This window comes from Lycium ferocissimum, chromosome 8 (assembly GCF_029784015.1).
Source record: "Lycium ferocissimum isolate CSIRO_LF1 chromosome 8, AGI_CSIRO_Lferr_CH_V1, whole genome shotgun sequence".
NCBI classification, from domain to species: Eukaryota; Viridiplantae; Streptophyta; class Magnoliopsida; order Solanales; family Solanaceae; genus Lycium; species Lycium ferocissimum.
This window is the reverse complement of record NC_081349.1, coordinates 7,476,150-7,491,156: the sequence shown is the minus strand read 5'-3', so window position 1 is coordinate 7,491,156 and position 15,007 is coordinate 7,476,150. Positions and strand designations below refer to the sequence as shown.

Genomic DNA, 15,007 nt, shown 5'->3' with positions numbered 1-15,007 from the left:
GTAAAGAGTAAAGTTGAGGGGGAAGTTTGATTTCTAAAGCAACACCCCTTCACAGTTACATAATTAGTTTTTCTGTTGCTTATGACTTATGAGTTATGTCTAAATTCGTTGTATTTAAGTTTAGAAATTGAAGAGCAGGATAAAATAATTCGATAAGAATTTCACGAATATGAATTAAAAAATTCAACTAAGTTCCAAGTCAGAGGAAATGCGAATTTTTTTACGTTATTGATTTACAGATTACTTGATGATATTATATTTTTAAGTAAATGTGATATATACATTGGAAAAAAAAAAAATCTACATGAGATATTACGTGCAACGTTTCTTCAATAACAAGGAGCTATGAATATTCACATATTCACACTTCACAGTTACACAATTAGTTTTTCTGTTGCTTATGACTTATGAGTTATGTGTAAATTCGTTGTATTTAAGTTTAAGAAACTGAAGAGCAGGATAAAATAATTCGATAAGAATTTCACGAATATGAATTAAAAAAATTCAGCTTCAACTTCCAAGTCAGAGGAAATGCGAACTTTTTTACGTTATTGATTTTTGAATTACCCAGGTGATATTATATTTTTAGTACATGTGATATATACATTGGAAAAATTCTACATGAGATATTACGTGCAACGTTTCTTCAATAACAAGGAGCTATGAATATTCACATATTCACACTTCACAGTTGCATAATTAGTTTTTCTGTTGCTTATGACTTATGAGTTATGTGTAAATTCGTTGTATTTAAGTTTAAGAAACTGAAGAGCAGGATAAAATAATTCGATAAGAATTTCACGAATATGAATTAATTAAAATTCATCTTCAAGTTCCAAGTCAGAGGAAACGCGAATTTTTTTACGTTATTGACATTTGAATTACTTGGTGATATTATATTTTTCAGTCAATGTGATATATACATTGGAAGGAAAAAAAAAAAATCTACATGAGATATCACGTACATAGCATTTATTAGAATACTAGTTTTTGAACACGTGCGTTACGTGTACCATGGAAATGTCGGTCACAAAACTTTTTTTAAAAAGGTATAGATGATGTGAAAATATGTAATCGATGAGTAATTGAAAATTTGAAAGGAAAGTAAAAGCTGAAAAATGAATAGTGAGCATACTCGAAAGACTTGATGTCACGACCTAACCCGCGAATTGATGCGGGCACATATTTATATTCTTAACAAGTGGCTGAACCCTTACGACCACCCAAATACTCATCCATTTTATAATAAACAATTTCTTAAAAATCACAAAGATTAAGTAAAAGCTCCACCACAGTTCTGTTTTAACTACAAGAAAACTGAAAAGAACTTCCCGGGATCTAGTCTAGACATGTACAAGAGCTCCTACTACACAAGCAGTGGCGGAGCACGGCAAGCAAGGATGTTCAACGGGAACACTGTTGCAAGAAAAAATTATACCGTGTAGACATGTGGTATTATTGCATTATTCACCAGAGACATATATTACATATTGAACACCCTTAATATATAGATTATATGAATTCGAACACCCTTGACAAAATTTCTAGCTCCACCACTGTATACAAGGAAAACAAAATAAATGACCCCGACCTACTTTTGGAGTGAGATGACGAAATTTGTAGAAGAATGCACAGAAATCACACGAAGAAACTTCAACTTAAACCTGCAACATACCTACGCCCAAAAGGGATGTAGCAAGAGTAGTATCAGTACACTACACGTCTTTGATAGCATCATAGGTCGACTAAGATTGAGTTCACGCAATACAATATATAGTCGATAAGATAGCGAGATAAGCGAGAACGACGCTTTAAGATTCCCAGCATAGATAATTACACGAGTCACGAACTTACCTTTACTGCTCCCAGTATTCACTTTCCTCCTTATTTCCATAGTAATACGGGATTATCCGGTTAGTCGGTGAAATCCTATTCCATATTCTCTTAAGGCAATTAATTAAGTCTCGTCTCTTCATTTAAACAACATACGTACAACTTTTAGCCGCGAGCTCTTATCAGTTCACTCGCGAATATGATGCATCCATGGAGCACACTCACCACTCAAAAAATTCGTTCTTACACTTACCCTCATAATGACCACCACCTCACACAGCCTCGACAAAATCATAAGAGATGCATAATGCAATATAACGGGCCAGAAGCGACACGCTAAACATAAGCACGTAGCGAGTATGAAATGTAAGGCGATGTAGATGCGAATGCGATGCAAGGGCTGATCACGCTGTACATACATGCTAAGCGATGTCGTTGCTCGAGTAGTCATGACTTGTGGGGACCCGTAGGCGTCCATGTACCACTCGTTTCGGATACTCATCGGACCCGAGCCATAAATTCCCAGCTCCGGAAAGAACCTCGAACGCGGATCCACATCATATAGATTACTCACCGTTACATTACTACCAATGATTGGCTGACAGATAGTACCTCATATTCAACCCGGCTCGGCCCATATGACCGGATAACACAGAGGCGACACATCCTCGGACTTCCACCGCGTATGTTCCTCATAACCACATGCAATGTATGCAATGTATGCAATGATGCAAGTGAATAAAACAAATGCATGAATCATGCCATGATGGGCGATAATCTTATCACGATTTCCTTCAGTCCTCCAATACGAACCTCTTTTTAGCAAGTATGACAATCATATAAATATTTCAGTATACTTAGAAATAAAGACGGGAATTGAATACTCCTAGGAATACATATTCTAAACAACGCAGTACCCTTTTTCAGCCATCTTTGAGTAATTAATTTCCATCCCGTACACATAAACCTCAACAATGGTAGCACTCAAATAGTTACTCTTTGTTACCCTAGTTACTATTTACACACCACCAAATTTTCATTAGGTTTCGAGTATATTCATTCAAACTCGGGTATTAGGGAAGTCGATCCTTACAATCTCCGAATCAACTCTAAGTGTATTTACGATTCACTAATCAAAGTCTAACTCAAGTAAATCATAACCTACCTTGTTGACGAACAACTAATTGAATTTCCATGAATTGCTCGCCGTCCTAACCTTCATCCAAATCCATGAGAGATGACAGTCGTTGGGAAAGATGTGGAGAAAGTAGAATAAGTCTCTTTTCTTGGTGTCAAGGGTTTTTCCTTCTTGTGGAAACCTAGTAGCAGCCTTGGAGAGTCTTTTATTAAAAAAGAGGGTGAAAAATAAACTAAGAGACCAAAACGCGGCCACTGCCCCGCCTCGTCCCTTTGCGGCGGACGGGGTCTCACTATAGCGAAACCGCTGTGGCGGTCGCGATTTCTTGACCGCTATAGTGGTCCATTTCATGCCCTGGCCCCACGATTTTTTACACTTTTCGAAACTGATTTTTCCCACTATTAATCCTCAAAACACCCCATGGGGCTTATTATTTACGATCATAGACCTAAATTTGACATGGTTTCGCGAAGTATTAAATAACGACAGGACGGGTCGTTACACCAGATACCAAATTAACCACCGTTCGTCCCTGAATGGCGTAGGGTGAGGTAATGGTCACACTCCTGGGCCCTACACCATAGGAGACAGAATTTTGAGTTGTCGTTACGTGAAAGGAAAATTCTCAACAAAATAGAAAAATGTGGCCTGTTATAGTGGTCAGATGACCGCTATAACTGTACAGCTGCAGCGGTCATCGGCCAAAATCAAAATATATAGGGTGAATTCAGTTCACCCCTTCCTATTTCCCATTCATTCCTCCATAATTGAAAAACCCCATCCCCTCCCACAAAATTCTCTTCCCCTAGTCCACTACCTAGTCCTCTTATCTCCCTCCCTACTCCCATTGCTCCTCTACCCTATCCCGTTTCTTAAAACACTACACAAAATCTAAGGAAAAGAAAGAATTTCTGTGCAGGATTAACTTTTTCTTTGATCTCTCGTTATTTCAAGGTGTGTGCTCTCTTTCGGCACTTACTTTTTTTATGCTTGATTGTGGCTTTCTATTTCAAAATTTCCATGCTTATCTTGCTAGATTTAGAGAAAAGTTGGTTTCATAAAACAACTTGCACATGGAGGGGTTGTTTCGTCATAGTTGTAAAAATTTTTTTATAAATCAAAAGTTTTGTAAAAAAATAGTAAAGAAAGCAAAAAAAGCAACAAGCACGAAAGATTACAAGGCCAAAAGTGCCTAAAAAATCAAGTGTAAAACAACTTAAGTAGCTATATCTAGCCTAATGTATGCATCAACATTCCAAGTCTTGGCTTGATTCCATTTCAGTCACCTCAAGCTCTCACCAGGTGCTATGTAATCAAATGTCAAAAGAAGTATCCTTCCAACTTGCAAGTGTGCAAAATCAGGCCTTTTATGCTAGCCAAAGTTGAATATAATCTGAGTCTTCTGAGCTTTGATATGAAATACTTGAATAGGATAGTTTATCTGTACTTGTCCTCTATCACTAAGGAGATTCTTCCAACAGGCTGAACATGAAGTTAATACCACACATTGGATAGAATTTGTCTAGCTACAAACTCAAGAGCAGATAAACTCAATCTTGAACTACCTCCACCTTGATATTCCTGTCAACAATGATCTCGGTCTTTCTTTGCGTATCTGAGCTTATGAATTGCTTGCTTTAATCTGGTTCCCTAGGAATTATTGTTTTAAATCTGAAGCTTGGCAAATGCATTTTATCAATGTTTACAAGTCACCTAGCTACAGTTGGTAGTTCAGTAAATAGATCAAAGTTAAGAGTACCTGCAAAATCAAAAACATAGTTAGTTAAAAAATCAGCAAGCTAGTTGCCCTCTCTCAGCACATGTCTAACTTGTATCGGTCCCTTCTTCCTCCATTCTCTGAACTTCTGCACCTCCATACTAATACTCCATGGAACTTTCCAGTCCTTTCTACTATCTTCATTAAACCAAGGGAATCAGTCTCCAATATCAGTGGTAGATGCTGCTGTATTACACAATAAATGATGCCATCATGCATTGCTTTTGCCTCTGCACACAGACAAGTTGTATCTGCAATCCTTCTAGCAGTAGCATGAATGAACTCTCCTTCATGATTTCTCACACACAAAATGCGGATGCACCGGGACCGGGATTTCCCGTTGTGCACCATCACTATTACATTTGAACTATCCTGCAGGAAGACTAATCCATTGAACCAGTGTGTATTGTATCTGAGGCCTATACTGTTCCAAATGTTGTACCAGCTGAGGCCAAGAGTTTGGCAAATTTGTCATCCATGGATATCTAGTTTTGTCCAGTTGAATGAGATTAAGATTAATCTCATAGATGACCCTATGCCTAGATATGTTACCACCATGAAAAACTGTGTTTCTTCTTTTCCAAAGTTGCCAAAGTATGATTGCAGGAGCATCTTGATATAATGGTTTCAGCTTTGAAGAGCACTTTGTATCCCACCATTTCTTGATAGCTTGATTAACTTAAATAAAAAGGCCTTACACACCTGCTGCTGCCGAAAATATCTTCCAAATATCTGCAGCATATTGACCTGTCACAAACATATGGTTCATTGTTTCTTGTTGAGGCTGAGCACAACACCTACATATAGACACAATAGATATCCTCATCTTTGCAAGTATATCATCAATAGGTAACTTCTGCTTCCACACTCTCCACAAGAAGAAAGCAATCTTAAAAGGAAAACCTTTCGTCCAAAATTGCTTATAACACCAGTTTGAAGCACTTCTTTGTCTTACTACTTCCCATGCACTACTAACAGTGTATTTACCACTAATAGTGAGCATCCACCAAGCCTTATCCATATTTTCTGAGGGAATATCAATGTGCATCTCTTTTTTTATATGATCAACAACATCTTCCGGCACAATTTGTTGCAATGTCTGATAACTCCAAATCCCATTCTCCATAACATCTGCAACCTCCTAAATACTATCATCTATAGGGAAATTAGCTGGCATAAGCTGAGCAAGAGAACTAAGTTTAGTCCAGTTGTCAAACCAAAAGTTAGCAGAACCATTTCTTGGTTCCCACCACATCTACCCTTCTATAGCATCTCTTGCTTCTAGCATCTTTTTTCATAATTGTGAGCCTCCTTTCCATTGAACCCTGGTTGGAATATGTTTCTTACAATACTTATTCTGCATGAATGTTGACCGCAGAGTACCAGAAGTTCTGAATCTCTACCATAGCTTAGTGAATAAAGCTTTTGATACATCAAAAAGGGACCTAAATCCCAATCCTCCCTCCTGTTTAGGAACACACACTTTCAGCCAAGCCGACCAGTGTTTACTCTTACCTTCTTCCTTGTTACTCCAATAGAATCTTGCAAAGATTTTATGCAGTTCAGTTAGTGTGTTCTTAGTAGGTGCCATTGCAGATAAAAAATACATTGGCATACTTTGTAAAACACTGTTGATAAGAACTGCATTCCCTCCAAATAATAACAACCTTCCTTTCCAGTTCTACAGCCTATCTTTCACCCTCTTGACCAGATCATTATAATAAACTTTCCTTTTTCTAGAATGGAAGATAGGACAGCCAAGATATTTGAAGGGAAACATGCCTCTTGTGAAACCAGTTATCTGCTCAACTTCTTGACATAACTGCACTGCTGATTTCTGATGCATGTAAAAGAAACTTTTCTCTCTATTTATCAATTGACCTGACATCTTTTCATAATCTCTCCAAACATTCACAGTCAGTTCAATGATAGTTTATCACCGACGCAAAGATGATGGTATCATCTGCATAAGCAAGATGATTAAGGTTTGCACTCCATTTAGGCATATCAAAGCACCTATACTGATCATGCTCAAATAAAGAATTAAGTGCTTTAGATAACACTTCTGCTAATAGTATAAATAGAGCAGGTGACAGTGGATCACCTTGCTTCACACCCCTTGTAGAGTGGAAAAAAACATAAGATTGCCCATTTAATAAAACTGAATACCGTTATTTGCCAACGGCCCTCCATATCGATCCACAAAGATTTACGCAAATCCCATTCTTCTCAAAGACCTTTGTTAAATATAGCCAGGACACTCTATCATATGCCTTAGCCATATCTAACTTAATCACCACATTTGCAGGTTTACCTCTCTTCCTAATATCTGTGACAATTTCTTGAGTGACCAACACATTCTCAATAATGCTTCTTCCCTTCACAAAACCAGACTGGTTACTAAAGATCAAGCCTGGTAGAATCTTATCCAGTCTTCCATGGACCACTCTTGAAATGACCTTGTTTATGAAGTTACTCAAGCTAATTGGTCTGAGATCCCCAAAAGTTTGAACTTCTGATTTCATAGGGATCAACACCAAATTAGTATGAGTTACTGATTTTCGGAGAGTATGACCTTCATAGAAAGCTTGAACCATTCTGAATAAATCCATTCCTACAATGTCCCAACATGAATGAAAGAAAGTTCTTTATAATCCATCAGGACCACAAGCACTCTCTCCTTTAAGTTCAAAGACAGCATTCTTTACTTCTTCTAAGGATGGAAGTGCACAAAGCAAATCATTGCTTTCAGAGGAGACCATCTCAGGAATATGCTTCAACATGTCAAAATCTAAAGCCTCCTCCTCTTGAGTAAATTGTTTTTGGAAGAAGTTAACTGCTTCTGCTGCAAGCTGCTCCTTATCTTCTATCCAATCACCATCCGACGCCGACTATTAAACCGCCGTAAGTTAAGCATTTTTCTTGTAGTGAGTAGGTTGGAAGCTTGAGAGAGTTCAAATTTGAGAAAGTAAAAGGAACTAAAGAGAGAGAGAGAGAAGAGCTTTGTATATTTTAATACAAGTCAAAGGGACTGAAATGTATAAGTTAAAAGCTCCAAACTTTTTAAAATTATGAAATATACCCCAGCCTCCTTTTCTAAACCTAATCTCGAAAAATAAATGAAAAAGAAAATGAGTGGCCTTAGCTTCCACTAAATTCAAGACTTGAAGTGGCCCTCTTGTCAAATCTTCTCGAGTAACTTTTGTGTAATTTTCCTATTTGTAAGTGGTTGGAAGGAGATCGGAATATGAAAAAGGGTGAAAACAATTTTGAAGGGAAAAAGGTAGAAGTTGTAGTGGCTGCTAAAGATTGTAGAAAAATGTGAGAGGGGAAATGGATACTAGGACATAGTAGGAAGAAGTGCTATAGTATAATAAAAGCATATATAGCACCTTTTGCCTTATTAGCATATTTTTATAATCATGAACCAATATTGTACTAGCTAATAATTTCGAAGCCAATCAATCACTCGTACGCGTGCGGTCGTTTTGCATCATTGTTTTTGCCTTTTTGGGTCTTTGGACGGTGTTTAATCACTTTATTTTCCACGACCGCCAAACGCCAACAATCAATCATCTTATAGTAATTGCATTTGTAATTGCTACGCACGAGCGATAAGTAATAGGGTCAGGATAGTAATTTAAGAAATTTATTTACAACCATCCCAAGAAGAGAATAAGACACAAAACATATACTCCCTCTGTTTCAATTTATGTGAATCTATTTCCTTATTAATCCGTGCAAAAAAGAATGACCTCTTTTTATATTTGAAAACACTTTACCTTTATGCAATAATTTATAGCCGCACACAATATATGACTCATTTAGGACCACAAGTTTAAAAGTCTCATCTTCTTTCTTAAACTCTGTGCCCAGTCAAATGGGTTCACATAAATTGAAACGGAGGGAGTAGTACATAGTTGAGTTAAGAGTTAAAAAACACCATTTAACTTCATAATTAGCGATCAACTTCTTTGACTGCTAGGTCAATAATACCTTCAAATCCGTTATATAATTTTCATACTAACCAATTTACATAAGTCTAAATGGCTTCTTCACTTCAGTTATTTATTTTTTCGAACTGCTTTCATTTTTTTCTAGAGCCGAGAGTCTATCGTAAACAACCTCTATACCTCTACCAAGATAGAAGTAAGGTCTGTGTGCAACCTCTATACAGACTGAAAATTTTGCATGTCTTTGATACATATAGATCTTCAATATCTTATGATGAAAAGCTTATCGGTATAGTAGTATAGTTTGGAACAGATACTCTTGTTTCTAGCTAGAGTATGAAGCACTACAATTGCATGCATAGAAAAATCACTCAATTAAATTTCTCTCGCTTTCGCACGTACGTTAGGACTTAGAAATGATAGTCTCGTAAGGATTTACAAGTGCTTGTACTATTTCTTATTTATCTAATAGAACCAAATCACATATAATAAATAGGAGTACATATCAAGTGGATTGCTGATATGGTAACTGCTGCTACCTTTATTTTTCAACCACAAAAATGAGCTATGCGCTCTACAAAGTAATGATCTCTGCGAAATACTAAGAAAGTAATCAAGAAACTAACTATGAGTGGTTCCTTCTAAGTCGCTGGAAAAGTTCGTATCCACAGACCAAAGTTAGCTACAGTACATTCTTATCACCTTCAGTATATATATATATATATATAAAAACTAAAATTAGTTATAAACTTCGTTGCTAATTCATCACTAGATTTTCATAGCTAACATAATTTTTTGATATCGCCGTAATCCGTCACTAAATAGGATTAGCCCCGAATTATTTTATCTATTTAGCTACTAAATTTGTCTGTGGCTAATTCCTATATTTAGTATTGTTTACCCCTCTTTTGCAAAACTTGGTCACTATTCAATCCAAAATACTAGCTTGTTTTTGCAACCCCCCCCCCCCCCAACAAAAAACTATATACTATGACGTTGGAATTTTTTTTATTGAATATTACTCCCTTCGATAACTTTAAATTTACAGGACATAGTTTAATTTGGTACGAAATTAAAAAAAAGAGAAGAACACTTTTAAGATTTGTAATTTAAACAATGTCATAATATTTTTATGGCTACAAAAACGCTTTTTATAATTAAGAATAAAATGAGAAGTTTAAAGTAAAATTATTTCAAAATATAAAAATATTTGATTCTTATCCTTTTTACTTTAAACCGTTGTTGATTTGAAGTCATTACCCATTATATGGAGTAACTTTTTTCTAATCAGATGTCATGGTAACTTGTTAGGTGAAAGAGAAAGAGATTGTAATGGAATAAAACAAGGTATAAAGCCGGATAATTTTAAAAGGAAAGAAAAAAAATCAATGAGAGCAAAAAACAAGGAGAATGCTGAATATTTGAAAATCCAAACTTCATATATCTGGCAAAGAAAAACTGCATATTTATTCTAGACTAGCTAGAACTTTTGCCCTCCAACCGTTAAAAAACATAGGGGAAGGACAGCGCAACCATAGGAAATTTAAAACAGAACGCATATTAAATAATTACAATAACAACTAAAACTGTGGGGGCGGGGGGGGGGGTGCAAGAAAGTAAATGGCATAAATTTCACGAGCAAACATGTTCATGAGATCTTGAAATTCCTCTAACAAAGCCACTTCCCCTTCTTACACAATAATCCATACTTGAGGGAAGAAGTGGTGCTTGTGATTTGCCATAAGAATTCCAGCACAATCCCATCTGATTAATTCCCCGATAATTCGTCGATGGTTTTAATTGAATATCAATTAGATCAACGTCTGTGCATGGAATTGAATTACTGCAAGCTAGATGAATTGGGTTGGCTGAATAAGTTCCTATTATTTGATTGAACTTAACGTTGGATATTGCAACTGCTCCTGTTTGATTCTTGCACGCATGTTTGTCGCAGTAATATTGATCTATCATTATTGGAACCTTAACATCTGAGACTTGAATGCTTGAAAATGATATATTCTTGACTGATCCAAGACCACCCTACAAAACCAATATGGAAAATAACGAATTAACTAACGAGTTTAACTTTTATACATGGTCAACATAAAAGTAGTGAAAAAATTTTACACTAGCAAGGTACAACAATAAGTCTCCGTGTATCAAGGTTGATATCATTACCTAGTTAACATAGAAAATCACATTCTATAACCAGATAATTGAGTAATAACATGCTATAATAAATCTTAAAAACATAATTACAGGTAACTGTCTATAATAAAAGGGGAATTGCAACCTAAAAACTGACAGATTACCTGCTACAACAAATTAAAATATACTGATAGTGTATTGGAAAAGTTGGCTCAATTAGTGTATATAAGTTAAATCATTAACTAAACTAGGAGTGTTAGAAGAATTTAGGTTACATAGGCCAAATTTTCTAAATAGTTATGTATTTTACAAGTTTTTGACACCCACCTGCCATGTCTTAATCCTTGCACCATACATAGTGCTTTCCAAGTTCACGTTATCAACAACGATGTCTGAAACGCAAGCAACACTTCTATCTTTTCCTAATCCTCCGAGGCTGGGTGTTATCAAAATATGAAAATAAATTAGGAACTGAATATAAGCAGATCAAATTACAAATCTGTATAAGTTTTTGTTGCGCTGTAATATATATGCAAGAATCACTTTCTTCAAAAGATTAATAAGCTAATAAATGAGTACTGATTAATTACCTTATGCCATGTCCAGGACCACAATTCATGTGATGGACATGAATATTGGAGCAACCAGTTTGAATTGATACGCAATCATCTCCTGGTAATTAATTAAAAGATCAACGAGATTAGAGAATCATGCAACCTTAGCTCATATTTACTACCGTATCTTAATAACTTAAGTGCCCTAATGGACAATAACATTGGATTGAGTAATTTAATCACTTAATAGTACTATAGTGGTGTACCAACCAGTTCAAGGATAAAGTTAGGTATCAATTTTCCACTGTTGTTATGTAAGCTATGGTAGGTATTCATACACCTCAAATCCCTTGGACTACGAGTATATTCTTTAATAAAAATATAACATTACATATTTTAATGTTGGGGGCAAGACGAAAAGTTAGTTTAGCGACCGTTTATCGGTTGAAAGCGGAGGATGACATGGGACCATTAGAAACTATTCTTGACATGGAAAGTGCACGTGGTAGCAACTATATATGGTCTACTCTACTTTCTTGGCCTTTTTTAGGTTTTTTAAAAAAAGAAATAATATATAAAAGAAAAACTACTTTTGTGTCCCTTTGTTTCAGTTTATAAAACTTATTTTGACTAGTCATAGAGTATAAGAAATAATTTTAAAAAAACTTGTGGTCTTAAACATGTTCTAATATTTGCACAATTATAAGAGTCTCTTATTAATGTAAAATGTAACATGCGAAATTTAAGTTAAATTATTTTCAAATCTAACAAGGCACTATCATTGTTTAGTGTCATACAAAACGGAAGGACGTATTTAATTAAGCCAAAGGAATAGAAAGAAAATTTACCTGTTCCTATATTGGAATGTTGGATCTCAACATCTTGGGTGTTTTGAAGGTGAATACCATCAGTGTTTGGGCTACTATCTGGTGCAGAGATTGTAACATTGTTGATTTTTGCTCCTTTAGAGTTGTCAAATTTAAGGTGACATTGAGGACTGTTTATAATTTTGATATCACGCACTGTCACATTATAGCTAGCATAAAATCGTAAAACCTGTCATAAAAAATTTAAATAAGGAAAAGAAAAAGTTATTCACTCGTCATATCTAACTGCAATGAACTAATTAATTAATGATTCTACTAATTAGGTACTAGTGATATTCTACTTACAGTCGGTTTTATATCAGGAATGCTTTTAGATTTCTTCATCACCTGTAAAACAAATGCGCAATGAAAGAAGAATATGATCATTAACATGTAAAGATGGTTTAATTTAACGATATTATGTTCAAAAAGATTATTATGCCCATTCTTCAACTTATGTTTAAGGAGGAGGTAAACATGACCCATCTCTCCTTCATGTCTGTAATATATTAGAGTTTAACTTTTATATATTGACAATACAAATAAGTTTTACGCTACAGGCCACCTAAATGATAATTACATGTATGAGGAAACCGTCCACATAAAATACTTATGAGTTTAGTAACTTGGAAAATGTGACATATTGTCTGCTACAACATGTTAAAATTTACCGAAAGTTAAAGTAATATTCTTAGTGCTGGAAATGTACAAACCTGGAAATAATCAATTTGAGAAAGTTTCCACCAGTTATAGCCTTGGCCATCAAGTGTGCCAGTACCTTGGATGGTAAAGTTGTGCATCCACTTAAAATTCAACCACTGAAACAAACTGGATTTTGGCCAGGACTCTACTTTTGGAGGAGCCAAAAGAATTCCATCTACCTGTTTACATTCCACTGATCAGAAATGTAACAGAATTCTATCTTTTAAATCATTCTAAAAAGGGAACTTTTAGCAGACAAAGAATATACTTTTTGCCAAGTGACCAGAATCTTTTAGGGCATGGGTATTAATTGGAGACTGTGGAAGGGACAATTAAATAGATAAATAGTTATACACCTGAAAAATAAAATTTGGCATGCATGGTCCTTGAAGTGTTATGGGATTGATTAAGAATTGAAATTCAGAAGGTATCTCTAGAGTAGCCCCTTGAACTTTGCAAGCCGCTTCCCATGCTGCTTCAAGTGCCTATACATTAATAATGAACATTTACTTCATACTCTGGTCTCTGGACTAGAAACTAGAAAACCATAAAATGGAATTGGATTATATTTTATATTCTAATAGTATACAAACTTTACACCATTAATGTTGTTTAACCAGTAATAGTAAGTCATTTATCATTTTTCTTAAGTTACTAGTCAATGCTCATGACTATTTGGCCAAAAATGAGTATTTCATTATTTGCAAATATTGAGTACTTGCAGAGAAATAGTTTGTCCATCAATATTCACAAATTTCAAAATTTTCAGTATTTCAAATACCGATGAAATAATAACAAACTAGTTTGAGAAAAATTTCAAGTGAAATTAATGGGTCACTTATGAAACTTCTAACTTTTATTCCAGGTAAAATTCATGAGTGAGCATTGAATTTCATTCAACTTTCAAATACTCTTTTTGAACAGCGATTTCAAATACTTTTTTTTCAACCTCAAACAAATATTCCCAACCGCCTAGGTAAGAGTTACTTGTAATTATTTTTTTAAAAACCAGCTGATTGTATTTATTTTTTTTAAAAAAAAAAAAACTATACTACTCTCTCCGTCCCAATTTAAGTGTCTTATTTTTCTTTTTGTCTATCTTAAAAGAGTGTCTCTTTTTATATTTAGTAAGTTGGCAATTCAAATATCCTACATGGAAAATTTAAAATCACATGATTTAAAGGAATTTTAGTACATTACGTATAACATCTTTAATTTAGGACAACAAGATTCAAAAATCTCTATCTATTCCTTAAATTTTATGCCCAGTCAAACTAAAATAGTTAAATTGGAACGGAGGGTGTATCAGTGTATGAAGCTTAAATTTTGTATAATTAGCTTTTCTTTACCTTGGTATCATCGGAAACTCCATCACCTTTGGCTCCAAAGGACAAGATATCAAAAATGGGAGATTGTGTTGGGTAAAAACCATGAGATGGAGTTGGATAAGGGGAAGGACAAGGAGAATTTGAACAATCTGGTGCTTTATTTCCACCTACATTTCTCTGTTGTTTCCTATGTTTGTGGTGTATTTTGCTCTTCTTGGTATGGTGTTTCCTTGCCTCAACTGATATCAAGGACAATGCAGTGGTACAAATAAGTAGAAGAACAAGGAGAAAAATAAGAGAAGAGTGTTTATAATTCTTCTTCATTTGAAATATAACTGTGTTAAAAGAAATGTTTCTAGTTCAGGTGGTACTGTGTTGGAATTTCGAATTTGGAAGTAGTGAAAATAGTACTGAAAATGAGGTGGTTATTGACACTATATATAGACAATTCAACCAAATATACCCCTTATCATCCTCTCAAATTGCTGAAGAACCATTCCAAGTAATATGGGTCCCTTACAAATTATAAAAGGGATGTCACTATTGTTCAAAGTTTCTGAAAATAAAAGAACAAAGAAAAGATCAAACAACATAGTTTAAAGGTTCACTTTACTCTTGCTTCTTTTAATTCCCTTCGCAACTTTTTGATCTTTCCTTTCTTGGAGTTTCTTCATGGGTGTGTGGTACCTAAGTTAATACCTTATACGT

The 15,007-nt window shown here is 35.0% G+C and overlaps 1 protein-coding gene across 1 annotated transcript; it reads right to left on the bottom strand.

The window, feature by feature from the left end:
- Positions 1-10,129: 10,129 nt before the first annotated feature.
- On the bottom strand, positions 10,130-14,687 carry LOC132066586 (polygalacturonase At1g48100). The gene is made up of 8 exons (XM_059459873.1): positions 14,321-14,687; positions 13,328-13,456; positions 12,983-13,150; positions 12,576-12,617; positions 12,252-12,459; positions 11,440-11,521; positions 11,177-11,285; positions 10,130-10,741 (listed from the first exon to the last, which is right to left on the bottom strand). The coding sequence occupies exons 1-8, from the start codon at positions 14,621-14,623 to the stop codon at positions 10,334-10,336; spliced, it is 1,449 nt and encodes a 482-aa protein (XP_059315856.1). The 5' UTR covers positions 14,624-14,687; the 3' UTR covers positions 10,130-10,333.
- Between the last annotated feature and the right edge of the window lie 320 nt (positions 14,688-15,007).

Excerpts from the sequence above, each read along its gene's own strand:
- LOC132066586 (XM_059459873.1), bottom strand. The coding sequence starts at position 14,623 with ATGAAGAAGAATTATAAACACTCTTCTCTTATTTTTCTCCTTGTTCTT. Across the intron at positions 12,618-12,982 it reads CTCAAATTGATTATTTCCAG|GTGATGAAGAAATCTAAAAG; the intron begins GTTTGTACATTT and ends TTTGTTTTACAG. Across the intron at positions 11,522-12,251 it reads ACATTCCAATATAGGAACAG|GAGATGATTGCGTATCAATT; the intron begins GTAAATTTTCTT and ends ATTAATTACCAG.